Source organism: Bombus huntii, chromosome 15 (assembly GCF_024542735.1).
Source record: "Bombus huntii isolate Logan2020A chromosome 15, iyBomHunt1.1, whole genome shotgun sequence".
NCBI lineage: Eukaryota > Metazoa > Arthropoda > Insecta > Hymenoptera > Apidae > Bombus > Bombus huntii.
In genome coordinates this window covers 5555045-5571844 of record NC_066252.1, presented here as the reverse complement: position 1 = coordinate 5571844, position 16800 = coordinate 5555045, and the positions used below count along the sequence as shown (strand labels likewise).

General features: G+C 42.5%; 1 protein-coding gene and 3 non-coding genes across 4 annotated transcripts in view; 2 read left to right on the top strand and 2 right to left on the bottom strand.

Moving 5' to 3' along the window:
* The window catches only part of LOC126873923 (aryl hydrocarbon receptor protein 1), a 160041-nt gene that overhangs the window by 136634 nt on the left and 6607 nt on the right, over positions 1-16800 (top strand). The window contains exons 4-8 of the mRNA XM_050635302.1: positions 1468-1557; positions 13942-14151; positions 15699-15993; positions 16116-16257; positions 16332-16799. Of these exons, the coding sequence (XP_050491259.1) occupies positions 1468-1557; positions 13942-14151; positions 15699-15993; positions 16116-16257; positions 16332-16799 (1205 nt within the window). The remainder of the gene's footprint in view (positions 1-1467; positions 1558-13941; positions 14152-15698; positions 15994-16115; positions 16258-16331; position 16800) is intronic.
* Positions 12857-12928, bottom strand: Trnam-cau (transfer RNA methionine (anticodon CAU)). Its single transcript has one exon. It is a non-coding gene; the product is annotated as a tRNA-Met (tRNA).
* Trnam-cau (transfer RNA methionine (anticodon CAU)) lies at positions 13366-13437 on the top strand. The gene has a single exon. It is a non-coding gene; the product is annotated as a tRNA-Met (tRNA).
* Positions 13654-13725, bottom strand: Trnam-cau (transfer RNA methionine (anticodon CAU)). The gene has a single exon. It is a non-coding gene; the product is annotated as a tRNA-Met (tRNA).

Below are 16800 nucleotides of genomic sequence, written 5' to 3'. Positions count from 1 at the left end.
ATCGGTGATCAAGTTTACAGACGCAGTAATTTTATCTCTGTAATTCCTACTTCTTCGAGAAATTTTTCCGCAATATGCCGTGCAATCCATACGACTGGAATATCGACAAATGTTCAGAACGCTGTACGATTTGATAATGCGTTTTATTTGCTCGCGTGAACTGCATAAATGTCATAAAGCGTAGCAAAACAGAGCAAGTTCCGAAGCATTCAAGTCGAACAGTCAATTTGCAAGCGTTCCATTCGAAAACCTTCCAATTCCCAATGATACATTTTAAATATTAAATTCCATCCGAGTAACCTTCCCCTCAATGTCTTTCAACTGCCAAACGCCAAAAGTCTAAAAATTTCCTAGCCCAGAAAAATACGATAGAGCTCGTTTGTTTCTACCTATCTACCTATAAAAGAATCGTCTATTCCGTGAAATAAAAAATACCTCGAAGCTAAAGCGAAAGAAAAATCTTTTATAAATTAACGCGAGGAGGTCTGAGTATCAGAGTTCTCTTCATATTTCCGACCAATAAAACCAGTCGGACGTAGTACCTGGCACGGGCACCTACGGCAACGGGTCGAAATAAAACAAAACAATACACATTTAGCTCGGGAAACGGGCTAGCAGACAAGTACTTTAAACGACCGATTCCCCCGCACTCGTTTCTAGCCTCCGACCGTTTAAACTAGGACGGATATTTCGGGCTTCGATACGGCCGTTCGAGTTTCTAGCTCGTTTTGGTATTCGAAAGCCACCACACCATCGGCCACGTCGATAAATGGGGAAACTTTCCGGAACGTTTTCGCCCCGGCCAGCAATTCCCCGTTTTCGGAAAGGAAACGAGCACTCGTTGTGCAACTCCTTTTCTAGAAGTGAATTATCGCTACAGAGAATTTTTCTTCTCTATTCGTTCCCTTTTTTTCTTTTTTCTTTCTTTTTAATTTCGTATCGTCGATGATCATGGGATATTATATCCGGGTTCGATAGTAAATCGATAAATTACAACTCGTTAGTTATAGACTTGTGTCGACATTTTTTTGCGCTTTCATATCGAATAGTATAATCAACCGACTTGTAGTTTCTATCAGGTTGGAACGTACGTAATGTCCGAAAGTTTTTGAATCTTTCCTTTCAATAAATATTTGCGACTTTGTAAAACATTTTGTATATCGTTTTAAACCTGAGAATTCTTCTAGAATTCAGTGTAGTCTGAATCGATAAAATCGGACATTTCATATGCGTTGTAACTTGTAAAATTGACTCGACAAACTTGTTTTATCGTCAGCCTTGTTTTTATTGTACAACGAAATTTATTACCGCCGATAATTGATAGCTCTTTTGTAAATTTTTTTTTGCTAATAATTCTCTGTAACTCAATCGCGCGAGACAATTGTGACAATAACGTAGCCTAGGGAATATCGATGGAATGTTTATTGAACCTGCAGTAATATTTGCAAAATAATTCGTCTGTTACAGGCGCTGAACGGGTTCCTGCTCATACTGACCTGCGACGGCGAAGTGTTCTTCGCCACTCACAGCATAGAAAGTTACCTTGGCTTCCATCAGGTACTTCCGACATTTTCTTTCCACTTTAATTATCCAAAGTTAAATAGCCAACCCTCGAAAGAAGGTAAACTTCCCAAGGAGCAAGTATTCATCACGAGCAAGTTTTTAGTTTTTTAACGTATTATTAGTAGTCCGGTTGCAATGTAATTTCAGGCACAGTACCTACACCCTCGGTGTTGGTTTATCTTCTCATGTCCACACCCAACACTCGCTGGTCACGCCAGGTCCGTCAACTTCGTTCTACGTGTCACGTTTACGCAATCATCATCCCCCTTGTCCGAGCTAACGCGGCTTTTTCCCCTAGTACACCATGGACGTACATTTTTCAGTAGACCTTCGCGATTATCTAGTCTAGTTAACGTTCCAATAACTCGTATATACGTACCTATGTCAGGCTCTGTTCGTGATTAGGTTTCTTCGAATATTGGAGATCCTTTCAGATAATTTGATATAATTGGATATACATAATTATCGAAAAGTCGAGGCGATGTAGGAACGGTATAATTTATTCTAGAATGCCTGTTACGTTAATTCATCGTTGAATAATTCCTTCACGCTGTATACATCTTAATTACTCGTAATAGACAATTCAGTCGAATGATTCATCTTCGTTGTATATTGGCACGAATAGGTATTGGAATTTATTATTTATATATTTATTATAGAATTTATTATAGAATTTATTATAGAATTTATTATAGAATTTATTATAGAATTTATTATAGAATTTATTATATATGTCGGAGATGGAAAGACAGCGGGATTTCCCGTCCGGAATGTTGGGAAAAACCCCAATACACTAGTCCAGACTTTTACTATAGCCGCCCTTAAGTAATAAAAATAAGAAATAGTCTTAATTTTCCAATCTGACTTTATGACGATGGGTTTGAGCTCGAAGTGACATGGCAGATCACCGGACGTAGCCACGGTCACGGGAGGGACATGTACCTGACAGAGATATGAAATGATTATATGTAGTATATGAGTATATATTTTGGATTAAGAGAGTTAAAGTTAGAGTGTTAGAGTCGTTGGACGAATTGCCGATTGAGTGATCCGAATCGAGTAGTACGTTGATACTTGTCCTCCCGTGGATCGTGGATTCGTTATCGAACCTGAATTCATTGTCACCATCATCTCGACCATCCTATTACTATTACTCATAGCCTCTTGTAGTGTCCATATTCGTACTGATAAATATTGACCACATTCGCGACGGTAAAGTAAGTAAAGTTTCATCGAACGCCCCAAAATGGCAACCTGCCTCCGACATATATATTAAATTTATTATTATTAGATAGTCGACCGAAATGGGGTTGTCCATCATATTCAACGAGCATGATTATAATTTAGAATGTTGATACGTATCCATATCTTTACGAACACGTGCTACTGTTGCATCAACTTTCTGCAGCACCTCGTGTATGAATAGTTCAAAGCTTCGAATCATATACAGAAAGGGAAGATTGCCACGATTTTGAAAGTGCATGCAAAATGTTGTATGAAGATAAAAATATTCGTCAAAGAAGAAAATATTTAGAAAATTGATAGAACCAAGTGGGAAATCTTCTATGTTACAACTTGGTACTTCAAGTATTTTGAATACTTTTGCGCGTCATGTACATTCTGTAGTTTCTTCGGTGCTTAAATTTCCCACAAATCCAGTCAAATAGCAATCCTTCGTAATAATAATTCTGGTAATAATAATTCGTAATAAATAACAATCCTCATTAGCCGTCTCGAGTCTACACGCTCTACATTCGTCTCATAATGATTTCACTGGTCCTTAGCTACTTTAAAATCGCTCCTAATTCGATAGATGCTCGACGAATCACGTTAGAACGATCATGACAGTGGTCAGAATTAGAATAACGAGCACGGAGGGTAAATAAGCGCGGCAAAATCAGGAGAAGGAGCGGATTAAAGGGAAAAGAAGCCATTTGCCTCTCTATCCGGAACAGAGCGATATCGTTCAACCCCCGGTGAACGCGTTCGAAAATGCGATCTGCACGCAGGCATCCAGCACGCACGCGAGTGTAACGAAGATAGTAAAAAAGGAGGTATTATGATTGGAATAAAGGAGAAGCGAAAGAAAAAGAGCGGAGAAGCGGAGGAAAAAAATGACGGATGATGATTTCCCGACACACGATGACTGTATGAGCTGAAACGCACGCGAACGCTTTTGTGCATAGAATCGTAATTGCAGGAAACGACGGATGATGATTTTCCGATCCGATGATCTCGCGTCTCCAACAAAAGGGGGAAAAACGCGTTACAATCTCGCGTTTCTTGTAAACAAATTTCAAGGGACGATCGCTCGGAACCGAGCACGCTTTTCCTCGTTCCCATCGCACGCCCTTCTTACGATGATTTTCAATTGCTCCTTGAGAACTCGGAGTTTTTCTGATTGTTCTACGCGTGAACCAGTCAAAAGTCAGATTGATCTGTCCCCATTTTTCACGAAGTTTTGCTGTTTAACGTTTTAAAAAACGAACGACTTATTTTCATGAAATTATTTATCACAGAGTCGTGGCATAAAAATTGAGAAATTCCATGCAAGATTTTAGAAAATTGTGTTCGTAGTCATCATTTTCCTTCGCACTTCGATTGATGGAACCGATCAGCGTGGCTTCTCAGAGATTCGCATCTGTCGTACGCCTAGAATTGTGTTTTTCTGGGATTTGAATAAAAATCTCGACGGCGTTTCTCTCTTTGTTTCTAAGATTACTGTATTTTCATGAATTTCTCGACTAATTTTTCGAATCGAATGTCTGGAATCTCGATAAAAATATCAATGACGCCTTTGAAATTACAAATACGTATCTCGGAGCTCAAGACCAGATTCTCAAGAATACTCAAACCCGATGGAAGCCATGAAAGTTTGGCTCGGCCAATATATGTGCGAGAGTCACGAGTGTTTTTAACTGTAGAGTTTCGATTAACGATACGTCTGTAACGTATGCTAAGCCGCTTAATCGCATTTACCGGATAATTTGTTTATATAAGAGAAGGAAAAATCGGAGCGACCGGGTCGGCGAGAATAATTCCTCGGCTCTTGACTTCGCGGCGGTATTCATTGAGATGTAACTGGGCACGCAAACGGTTCACACACACGTCACGATACACGTTTAACGATGATTTTTCCTCCGATTGCGGTATATTTAAGAGAAACGAAGTGTATCGCGACTAATAACCGACGCAGTGATTTTCTTTCAGGCTGAATTTTCGTTTAACTCTTACCCCCTTTCGTCCTCCTCTTAATAAATTACCTATAAACAAATAACAAAAATGCTATACTTATACCTACCTATCAATTACTTGAGTCTTGTAACAACGTCAAAATACAGACTCCGTTCCCGTTTTATAGGTTCCAGAACTACCCGTTTAGAAAACTCGCAAGCATTATTCAATAGTGTTCTCTTAAATCCTAATAAATAGGAGGAGATACGCATCGCAATTTTCACGGAACGAGTGGCAATTTTACTCCAGAAATACTCTCAAACCTGTTTGACAGGGAGAAGAATCGCTGCAGAGAAAATAACCGAGAAGAATATGATATTTCTCGCTTGTACTCAAACTAATTAACTTCGCTTTTAGAAACTTTCGAAATCTTACTAGCGAAGCATTTGGTCCACACACGTCTTAGATAATTTCATCGATCTTCTCTACCGTTTATTTCGTAGAGTCAACCGACTTGGCGAATAAGCGGCTCAAACGAGATTCTATTACACTCACAATCGCAATTTCACGTATTCCCTATCTCAACCCTTTATATTCTTCCCTAAACCTACCCAACCGCAGATTTCCTTAGTTCGTTCTTGAGTACGATAAGTTCACCCTCCGACCTTTCGTTTAAGTTATTGCTTTTATCCAACGTTGGTCACGGGGCCCGGTGCAAAGGCTCGTGGAGGATCAGAATCGGTTCTATCAGGCCAATTAAGCCGCGTACCAGCTCTGTGAACAATCCCACCCCCATTGTGTTTGCTCGACCACCCCCTGCCGTGGTTCCAGCGCAACGCTTTTTCCCTCGGTTTCTCGCGTGAGATATCGAACTAAAGAGCAACGCGAAGTGTTGCTGGCCGGTGAATTACCGCGAGGAAGGTTGTTGCGGGGCGGACGCTGTCATTACGCGGTTTTTCCAGCGATTCGAGCTTCGAGGGTGGGCGAACAACAGAGGCCGACCCGGCTCTGCAGAGTTACAGGCCCGTGTAATCGCGTCATCCGAAACGCCCTGCGATTACGTCGCGTCGGATACACGGTCATCGAGTCGGGAAATCATCGAGTCAGCTCTCTTTCTCTCGTTACCGAGCCGTGCAACTCTGTTTGCGTGCCACGTCGCGTTTCAATGAACGCGCCTCTAGCGGCAGATGCGGATTATATTTCACAGGTGTTTCGCGTATCCAAGTTTTCTAGTATTCAAATTGTTCGCGTTTTCTATCGTTCACGTTTTTCGACAACTACGTATCAGACGGAGATGGAGTACCGTGATCTCCTAACTCTGGATTTATTAACTTTTCAAATGATGCGGAGGATAGACTAACGTAAGATTTCGTAGAGCGATATCTATCAGGATATCGTGTGAAAAGACAAATTGTCTCTTCTGTAGCTTTTTCGTAATTGAGAAGATTTATCCTGTCACGATACGTTCAAGTAGTACGTTCGTCTTCCACAAACTTGTCTCTACTTTGTGACACTCGATCGAACTGTAACTAGTACTATACGTTCAACTTCTGTCTACTGTATCTCCTTGTATACTATCCTCTTCAGCAAATAATTAAAATTAGTATTTACGTTCTTACCTGAACAAACTGTATTTGACGACACCTTGTTTCCACTACTCGTCTACTTATTTTTCTCCCCGACTATAGTGACCCAATAATTTGCGCTCTATCTCGCATGGACCAAAGATACCAAGACGAAACTCTGAAACGGTTTACCCTAAGGGCGGTTCCCATTAGAAATCAATTGACCGCGTTAAGTTTAAATTCTCGTCTGGAATCCTCGAGGGGGGAAGGTTGGCCGCTCGTTCGCACGCGCTGAATTATGTGGCACATTTTGACAATTAATAGCCGTTAATGAAGATGCGATCTCGAGCCTGACCCGCGGCTATTCCTCCCCCCCCCTCTCTCTCTCTCTCTCCCACCGCTTTGTTAGGGAGATATAACACAAAGGAGAATCGAGGGGGTGGAAGGGCGCGTCATAACTCTGCGGGCGTAATTGAGAGCTCAACATTCGGTATACGCGGCGTTCGAGGTCGCATTATCGCGTACACCGGAGCTGTGCTGGCGCAAAAATGCGCGCATGTTCTCGTGCTGCGACCCAGCAAGAAGATTTCATACGCGCGCGCGCGCGCGAGCGCTGTGCAAGAAAAAGACGGCGTGGGGGAACGAAGAAGAAGGCGGACGACTCGGGCGGCATTCGATAATTAATGCGGCCCGCGGATTAATTATTATTAGCCGGCTGATTTGTTTCAATTTGTAGAGGGTCCTTTGATCGCGCCGAATCGTGTTTCCGTCGATTTCACCCGGCGTCCTGGCTGATTTATCTCAGCGGTTCGCGTCCCACGGGATTTACGCGAACGCGATTCGTTTGGTGTCGTTCTCGTCCTCGTAGAGGATGGTTGATGGCTACGTGTTTCGCAGGTGGACCAAATTCCCCTGCAACTTTTAATTTTCCACCTGACTTTTGCGTCGACGTGTCATAATTTGATGCCTCGCCGTCTTTTTCTTTTTCTTTTCCTTTTTCCTTTTTCTTTTCCTTTTTTGTCTTTCTTTCTGTCGCTTGTAGAAGAAATTCTGGTACTCGAAATTGTGGTAGCTTGAGATTAAATGATTTTAACATAACTTGTACGTATACGTATTATTTATTCTGTGTCGTATGTACATTTTATGAAGAGACAGACAGAAAATAAAGTGTGTATTGTTTGCGAAGACGGTACTCTTCGTGAAAATATCGTCTGCGAGTAGTTTGATAGATTAGTTTGTAATTCCTACCTTGCAGACTAAGAACATTCATGTAGATCCTCTACAACTGGTAGAACAACGGCGTGTGGCTGCCTGACCGAAGACATTGGTAGAAACTGAATGAGAGAGACGACTGAACGAAACAATGCGTACGGGTTGTATCAAAAACAAATACGTTTGCCAAAGTACGATACAATATCTGAAATGTTTAACACTTTCTGAAAATTACTATAATAATGTGCTTGAACATACTTGGAATAGCCGCGTGAATCTTCCTCAAAGCGTTCACGATGTTGAAAAATATTGTCGAGTGACGAATTTTATGAAATCGAATCTGATGTTCGTGAGGGCATCGCTCTTGTCATCGTCGTTTGCACGTCCGAGAAGAGGGAGACGACTGTGAAACAGGACGAGCAGACAGGACACAGAGACGACGGTGAAAAATAAAAGAAAAGGAGAAAATAGAGCAAAGTGAGGCGAGGCCTTTCGCATTCTTCGCAGGAATGTAAATCAAGCCTGCCAAGGGAGCGGGACCGCTTCGATGCCGGCGGGGGTGCGCTAGCGTCTCCACTAAATAATTACAAGCTCTTAATTAACGACGAGGGTCGATCGTAAAGCCATCCACGAGTCGGCCGCTCCGTCCCGCGGATGCATGTTTCGAGATTATTTAAACGAGCAATGGTAACAAACGTTACCGGACCTTACCGGCAAAACCGCCCGTCGCTGCTAACTGGCCGCGCCACAGACGAGAAGAAGACCACGAGAGAAGGTAGAAGGAGAAGAGATCCATGGGGAAAAATAAATGTGAGCGTAGCCGGGGCCTCGTGCGGAAAATAAAAGAGGGCGGGGTCAACGTATTTTGCGGGAGGCTCGTTCCTCGAACCCGAACACCGACACCTCCGCTTCCAACTTTTTTCGTTCTTTGACCTTGCGTCCCGCGTCCGTTAGACATTTTTGCAAGACTAACCGAAGTTGCAATAATCGGAGTTGATGTGACAACTTGTCGTGTTTCTATCGATGGGTTTTTGGTAATGCGTTGCAGTAGCAGGAACCGCGCTCGTTTTTCTCTTCCAGGTGTTGATAGGGCTAGACAAAAGGGACTGGTTTGATTGGACTTAGTGACGTTTCTATCGGATATCGTTGGACGATGTTAGCAACCGTGTAATAATAGCGATGAAAATTTTCGTTGATGTGGATATTAATGAGCGAAAGCGATGAACGTAGACCAGCTTCTCGTACATTAACTTGCGTACTTTTACGTCTGTACTTGGCGATAAACTAGTAACCGCTCGTGTAATTCGAAATATACATACTGCTGTTTACGTCATCATATAATACGTGGCCGTGTAACGAGAACAAATTTTCGATAATGTGAACGATTTGCACGCATGATGTAACGGCGTAGTGTACGAGCCTTTTGGTAGCCGCATCGATCGACTCCATAAATTAGAAAGCAGAAAGAAACGAACATGTTGCGAACACCGTTTCTTAAATTCATCGTGAAATTTGCCATCTTCCTACAACAAATTGCAAGTAAAGAGTCGGACGTTAATCGTAAACGCTTAAAGCAACGAAATTGAGAAATTGACAGAAAGCGGAGCGAATCAGTTTTGACTTTGAGAGGCTCGCATATCGATCTGTAACGGCAACTAGCACGGTAAAATATATTAAATTCGCAGGATAATAATCGACAGGCTTGCGAAGTTTCGTGTTACTCGAACTTATGTAAATTGTTCGATTTCAGGCAACTTGACTAATCCGAACGAAGCCTGTAGAGCGTTCGGAACGCAATAATGGAAAGTCGAGGGTAACGACGTAACGAGCAAGATCTCGAAGGCGGCGTGGTGGCAGGACGCGGCTATCGGGCGTCGATATAATTCCATAAATCACGCGTCGCCGGAATAAATCACGTATTAATGAAAATTACACGTACGCCCGTGGCCGGGGCTTGATATACGCGGGCCTGGGACCGCGGACGGGAATAAAATTGGCCGAGCCATGTTGGCGGGGCGGAATAAAGGGCAACGCGGAGCAATTACACGTCGAGCGTGTCCCAATGAAGTATGGCCGTTGCCTGGCTCCTCGATTACCACGGAAATCCTGTGTAGGAAGGGTTTAATTAAAATTAGAGCAAACGGAACGCTCAGCAGGGTTGCGGACTAGGGAAAGCCACAAGGCAGATCCACCGAGATCCCTGAATTCATCCAGGACCCTGTGGCGAACCGACCGGACCCTTCCACGGGACACTCGCCTCCCTTTCCAACGAGAAACGTACACGCTCGCGACTTCGCGCTGCGTTCCTTCTATATTTATTGAGAGATCGAGTTTTATGGCCGACCATGCACCGGACGCCCGACGGAGCTCGCCGATACTCCTGTGTCTTTATGTTTCCTTCGTTTCTTCGTATTTTGTGCTTCGCCTTTCGCTCCGGTATCGACATACTTTTCCGAGAAAATAGAAGGTTGGAGTTGGCAGCGGAGAATTTCTATCGAAGAAGATGTGGTTGTGGGTTTTTACCGAACTCGAGCTCACGGTGCCATAATTTTGTACAAGACTATAGAATACTATGTTCGCGAATATTTTACAAAATCGCTCTTATTTAATTTCGAGGCTTCATAGCGATCCAGAGGATACTGTATAATTGGTAGAAATTGAAAGTGTACGGTTATAGTATGCATTTGTGTTTCTTGGAGATTCTGTATTGGAAATACCATACGGTATGAATTCTCATCGAATTACATGGTATAATATAGTACAGTATAGTATCGAAGTTCCTCAAAACATATTTCTTCTACATTTTTATCGTTTGATAAAATATTCTTGATTTCATAACTTGTACAGTGATGAGACAAATATCGAGCGGTGGGTAAGATATCGTATCACGAACTGGAAGAAAAATTACCTAGTTCGAATTGGAAGAAACGTTCAAGTTAGAAGAAAATACTTTTAGAATCTGAAAAACTTTTAGAATCTTCAGAATCTGAAAAACTATTCTTCTTTGTCCGTTCTAAATATCCGCTTGGTGGGATAGCAAATTTTTCAGCAATGTAAATTCTACCCTCGAAGAAGCTGAAATCGATAACAACGGTGTTGTACCAAACGTTTCTTGCGACTTTCGCTGGAACAACTTAATAGAAGACTGGCATTTTCTTAAAAAAATACGTCTTTCGGTTGAATAGACGGGCATCCTATTATCGTCCACGAGTAATATCGTAACACAAGGATGGTGTGAGTAACATGGAAGTCGTGAGATCCGTGCACCGGCGACACGAACGTTACGAGAAGGTGCAGCTACGTGCAGCTACGCTGTTCCGCCTATCGGAAATGCAACGTAGTACCTCGAAAGCTCCCGTTCTCTTCTATCGCGTGATTTATTATATTATTCCCGGTTAACCGAGCCCTCGAACAACTATGACCAGCTAATGGCCTATCGCGACAATTCGACCAGCGCGCTTCCTTCGAGGTTAACGCCAGCCATCGTCGAAATTATGCGATCAGCTTTCGTACCTTCTCTCTAACTTCTTTATTCTCTGAACCGACGATAAATGTGATTTAGACGTTGTGCGATGGAGAAGATAGACAAGGCGCGTGAATCCTTCCTGAAAATTGTAATTTTAGTGGCAGAATATACGAATGGCGTTTAATTCTTTAGAAATTAAACGATTGATCTGTGTAGCTCAATTACTGCACCGTGAATTCAACTTCGGTAGAATATTATTTTCCGTGGAAGAGTCTCCTCTTTACTTGTTTTATCTGTTTCTTCGCTGAAAAAACGGGAGATAAGACCTTCACGCAGAATGTTTGACGCTCGTAACTGCCAAAAATCTTTATTCTGTCCATTAGCAATTAAAATTCGATCTCCGGACTTCCATAGTGGTCCATCTAAAAATATACCTTCCCTCCCGTCGAAGAAACGTGAAACGACGTTGAATCCTCTCTCAAAGAATATTTACAAATCGCAACAGCAAAAATCTTTATTTTTATTATTCATTATCTACTCTAATAGAAACTCGATCTCCGCTTACAAAAGTAACATATGAAAGTTACACTCAACCTGCCATCGCCCGTCCGCTTAAAAATGTAAGCACCATCGCCGCTATGCCTTCTCGTTGCATAGATAACACTTATCCGCCGAAGGGAGCCCATAGCCTCGGCCTCTTCATATAGAAACACCGCTAAGCGCCAGCGCCTTCCTATTTCTACGAGAGGAGCTTACACGTTCGTTGAGTCTGTAGCAAGGCGAGCCCGCGTCCGTATCATTTCCACCTGGTGATTTATTACGTTATTCCAGGCGTTGAAGGCCGGACAACCGTGGCCACGTATGGTGTAGCAAAGCCGAGGCCCTGTTAATTCGATCTATTTTCTAAGCTTGGCTCGAAAGGCTTACGGTGCGTGGTGTCGGATCCGATTATATCCGATCGGCGCTCATACGCGCGCGAAACAGAGAGAAAGAGAGAGAAAGAGGGGGGGGGGGGGGGAAGAGTTATTCTCGTTCTGGTCGTTTTTCTTGAACGAAGGAACGAGGAAACTATGGGTTTCTCGTGCGCCAACGGGGCTCATCGTCCGTCGCTGCCTAGCCCGGATTAATTATGCGCGATAAAGTGCGTCGGACACGTGTAGTTACATGTGCCGTACGTGCGCCTATGTCGCCGTCGCGACGTCACGACCGATCAGATATTTCCTGAAATAATGCCGCTGCCTCTGCCCGTCCCTTTTCTCCACCCTGGCCGCGTCGACCGTCTGATCGTTCGGGGCAGTTTTAACTGTCTACCGCATTGCATTCGGGGGTTGTTGGAGAAATTATTGTGTACCAGGTTCTTCGACGTTCCGTTCAATGTTTCCTATTTACCTAGATTAAACCACTGGATAGGTTTCTGAGTCGAAGATAATAGTTCCAGAAAGAGTTTCGTTGAGTGTTTGTAAATGAGTTCCTTTTTTCTTAATTTTCTACTAAAATAATTGTATTTAGCATAAAATATCCAAGTATAGGGATACGTCTGAACGAAGAATAAACTATTGAACGATTTATTAAACGTTCGTAGAAGATCTATTGAAAGCTGTGCAGTTTCTGTTTCTGGTAATTTCCAATGTTATTTTAAGAAAATAAAATGACGTAAGAGGTATAATTAATGATGCAATACAGTGAATAAGTATCTATAAGATCGCAGTCAAAATATAAGACTATACTAAATATAAATATAAGTCTATATAACAGACATGTTTTTGTGAAGAAAGAAAATTATAGAAAATTTATTTAGCAAAGAAATTGAACAACGTATGTCTACTATGAGTGTACAAGAAAAAATTAAAAAAAAAAAAGACACTTTCGTCTTTCTTAGCAGAGCGTGGTTTCGATCCACGGACCTCTGGGTTATGGGCCCAGCACGCTTCCACTGCGCCACTCTGCTGCTGTGTCAGACACGTCCCTAAAGCTGTTTTTAACGTGTTTACAGGGGGTGAAAGTAAAATAAATCAATAACTTCGAGTTATAAAAATTGATATCGTACTATGAAGTTCTTAATGATAAAAAGGCATAAAAGCGTACAAGACAGGAAGCTTTTTTAAACGTTACATTCACGTAACATTCGTTACGAAATTTTTTTATTGGAAAACATAAAACACACTATGTATTGCAATATTTTTTTATATAACAAATAATAGCGCATTCTATCAGGAAATATCATCCTTCTACGTATTTGAAAATGTGAATGGCCAAATTTAGAGTCTGGCGAAACGAAATATACTTACATTGTAAATTTTCAAAAGCTACATAACTATATTTATGAAAATTAAATTGTTTAACATCTAATCTCGTGAAAAATTATTAACAAACAACCCTCAACGAAGCAGAGTGGCGCAGTGGAAGCGTGCTGGGCCCATAACCCAGAGGTCCGTGGATCGAAACCACGCTCTGCTATGGGTTGATGATTCTTCTTCTTCATTCTTTTTTTTTTTTGCTCGACCATTCTCCTGTGACCTGCACACATCTACGGCCTACTCTTACCATTAAAATTTAGTTAACACGCCTAGAATTAAAAGAAAAATTATAAAGAAACTTTGGATAAACTGGCTACAAGCAACTTCTAGTAAAAAGATTGAAAAAAAAAAAGTTCTCGAGGGAAATCAACTCTCTTAGCAGAGCGTGGTTTCGATCCACGGACCTCTGGGTTATGGGCCCAGCACGCTTCCACTGCGCCACTCTGCTTCGATGTTAAGGTTTTTACAAAATTTCAGCGTGTTGCAAATTTCTATTTTTACTCATTTAATTACTTTCTCTAATGTTGATCTATCGTTTTGTATATCCTACGTTACGACGAATAATTCTACATACGCGTTTCTATGATCAACTTTAAAAATTTGTCTTTTAGGCGATGTCCGAGGGAAACTCATTCGTTAACTACCCATTTTTTATTTGTTTCAGTCCGACATTGTCCATCAAAGCGTTTACGAGCTGGTCCACAGTGAAGATCGAGAGGAACTCCAAAGGCAGCTCATGTGGAATTCTTTTCTACCCGCCGAAAGTGCGAGTCTCCCCTTGCACGACGCCCTTTCACCCCAGCACAGTCATCTTCTCGAGCGCAGCTTCACCGTCCGCTTCCGGTGTCTCCTGGACAACACTTCCGGCTTTTTGGTGAGTTTACGGCTGTGTGAATTCGAACGTTACTTCTCACAGAAACTATAAAACGCGTTTTCCCTACTTGAAGGTAACGTTGAGATTGCTTCAGATTCAAATTGAAATCATTTAGTGGTCATCGTCGTTCAAATAATGTCAAATTCAAAATCGTCTGTAGCTTGTTTCAAGGCTGTGTCAAGGTTACTCGAAGACCTTGTTCTCTCCATTCGCATATAATTATCGCTTAAATATCATACGAAGCAAATTTAGACCTAAAAGAAGAAGCGATTGTGATCTTAAAACCCCTCGTCATTGCCAATATTGTTTGGATATTCGCATAACCCAGGAGTACACGTTTCTACCAGCAGTCGAATCGATAGCGAGTCTTTAGCTGTGCGTATCTCGCATGCTTGGTCACAGTTCCATGTTCGTTTAGTGAATGTGCAACGTAATTCTGGTTCATTCATGGAAACCTCCGTGCACAGAGTCACGCGAACAAGGATGATCCGTTGACCCATGAGGAGGAACAGTTTCCGTACTGGTATCTTGTTACCCGTATCCCGGTAAAAATCGTTCTCGTTTTAACCCGTTTCTGATAGAAGAGAATAGGTTCGAACGAGCGTTACACGATAGGCTGTGTCGCAAGGTATCGATCCGATTTTTACATCAAATTTTCATAATTGCCAGCGCGAGCTGCCCTGCAACTCACGATAATAAAGTTAATTGCGGAGGAGGGAGTCAGTCTCTCCCTTGAACCATAATTACCGTGTGTTTTCCTCCGGCATCTGGTGGCTGGAATTGCGGCGATCTTTGTCTCCAAGAAGTTGCCCTAAGCTCGTCACATTTTCACATTTTCGTTGTTATTTTCAACGAGCTTGTTATTTTCGTCGCAATTTTTAACTCCCCCTCCATTCGCATTTACGTTCGTCCATTATCAGTTTGTGTATCTCACGTCTTAAACCATTAAAGATTATCGTATTATAGGCATTTCAGTTTTGTGGATTTCGCAAGATCGTAAAATTGAGAATAAAAAATAAAATAAAAAGAATATTAGACGAATCCAGTCTTCGATTGGTTAACACGAGTAGTTTAGTCAATTGAACTGGCGAGAATAATCTCACTTGGATTTTGATAAAAACGCAGAACGTTTATCGTACCGCAAAGAAGAACGTCGATTAGGACACTTCCTTTTCGTCGTAAACCTTTTATGATTACAGTTTCATTTTCATAAACGTTAAAGCGGTGATCTTTTTGCATGACTGTCCTATGACCTGGTCGGATTACGAGCTCCTCCTTTTCGTTCTTCTTTATAGCTTTGGGACCCCCTACTTGTCCCGCGTTACACCTCTGTATTTGCTAGCTGTCTGGCGTAAGGTAATTAGTGTTTTGTCGTGCTGCGGCTCGCCAAAGGGTAAACTCGATTTTGTCCACGCTTTGATTTACGTTCCTCTTCATGGACGATGGATAACTACCTTTTTTAGTGGACTACTCCGCGAAATCTGCGAGAAAATCATGCCTTTTCTTTCGTTTCGTTTTCTCGTCAGTTGAGTCTGTTCTTTTTCCAGCGTTTGGACATCAGGGGACGAGTGAAGATACTTCATGGTCAAAACAGGAAAACGGAAGAGCCGCCGCTGGCTTTGTTTGCTCTGTGCACGCCGTTCGGCCCACCATCGTTGCTCGAAGTTCCGCAAAAGGACGTGATGTTTAAAAGCAAGCACAAGCTCGACCTTGCGCTGGTTTCTATGGACCAACGAGGAAAAATGTTGTTGGGATATTCGGACGCGGAACTCGCGAACCTTGGTGGCTATGATCTAGTCCATTACGATGATTTGGCGTATGTTGCGAGCGCTCATCAAGAACGTAAGCATCGTTCCGTATTACATATTAATATCTCGATATTATTTCGAGAGATTATATTAAGTTCGATAAATAACACGTAATATTATAGATTCAACTATGTGTTCTATGATGATAATTTTTAGTATTGAAAACCGGAGCATCGGGCATGATAGCGTATAGATTCCAGAAGAAAGACGGCGGGTGGCAGTGGCTGCAGACTAGTTCCAGGCTAGTCTACAAGAACTCGAAGCCCGACTTTGTCATCAGCACGCATCGGCCACTCATGTAAGTTTCGATTCGAAAACTCGATCAAATATTTTTAATTTTATTAAAATTCTTCTATCTTTGTAATTTTTCAGGGAGGAGGAGGGCCGGGATCTTCTCGGTAAACGAACAATGGACTTCAAAGTGAGCTATCTGGACGCCGGCCTAACCAACAGCTACTTCTCGGACAGCGACAGCCTCACAGGTTCCGTGATGACGCCGACACTTCCCAGTCAACCGACGTCACAGAGAGTGAACAGGCGGTACAAGACCCAGCTGAGAGACTTCCTGTCCACCTGTCGAAACAAACGTACCAAACTGACTGCTCAATCGTCCGTTTCTCCACCCGCCACACCCACTGTCGCATCCGTGGATTACCTCGCGGCTGATACCAGCGCTGCAGCTGCAGTTGCTGCAGCGTACAGCAACCTGAACACGATGTACCCGACTGCTTACGCACCTACTGCGGTCGCAGCAAGCACGGATCCCTCGTTGACCACGTATATTGGTCACACTGGCAACTATCATCAGACTTTGTACCCAGCTACTGCGTTGGACAATAGG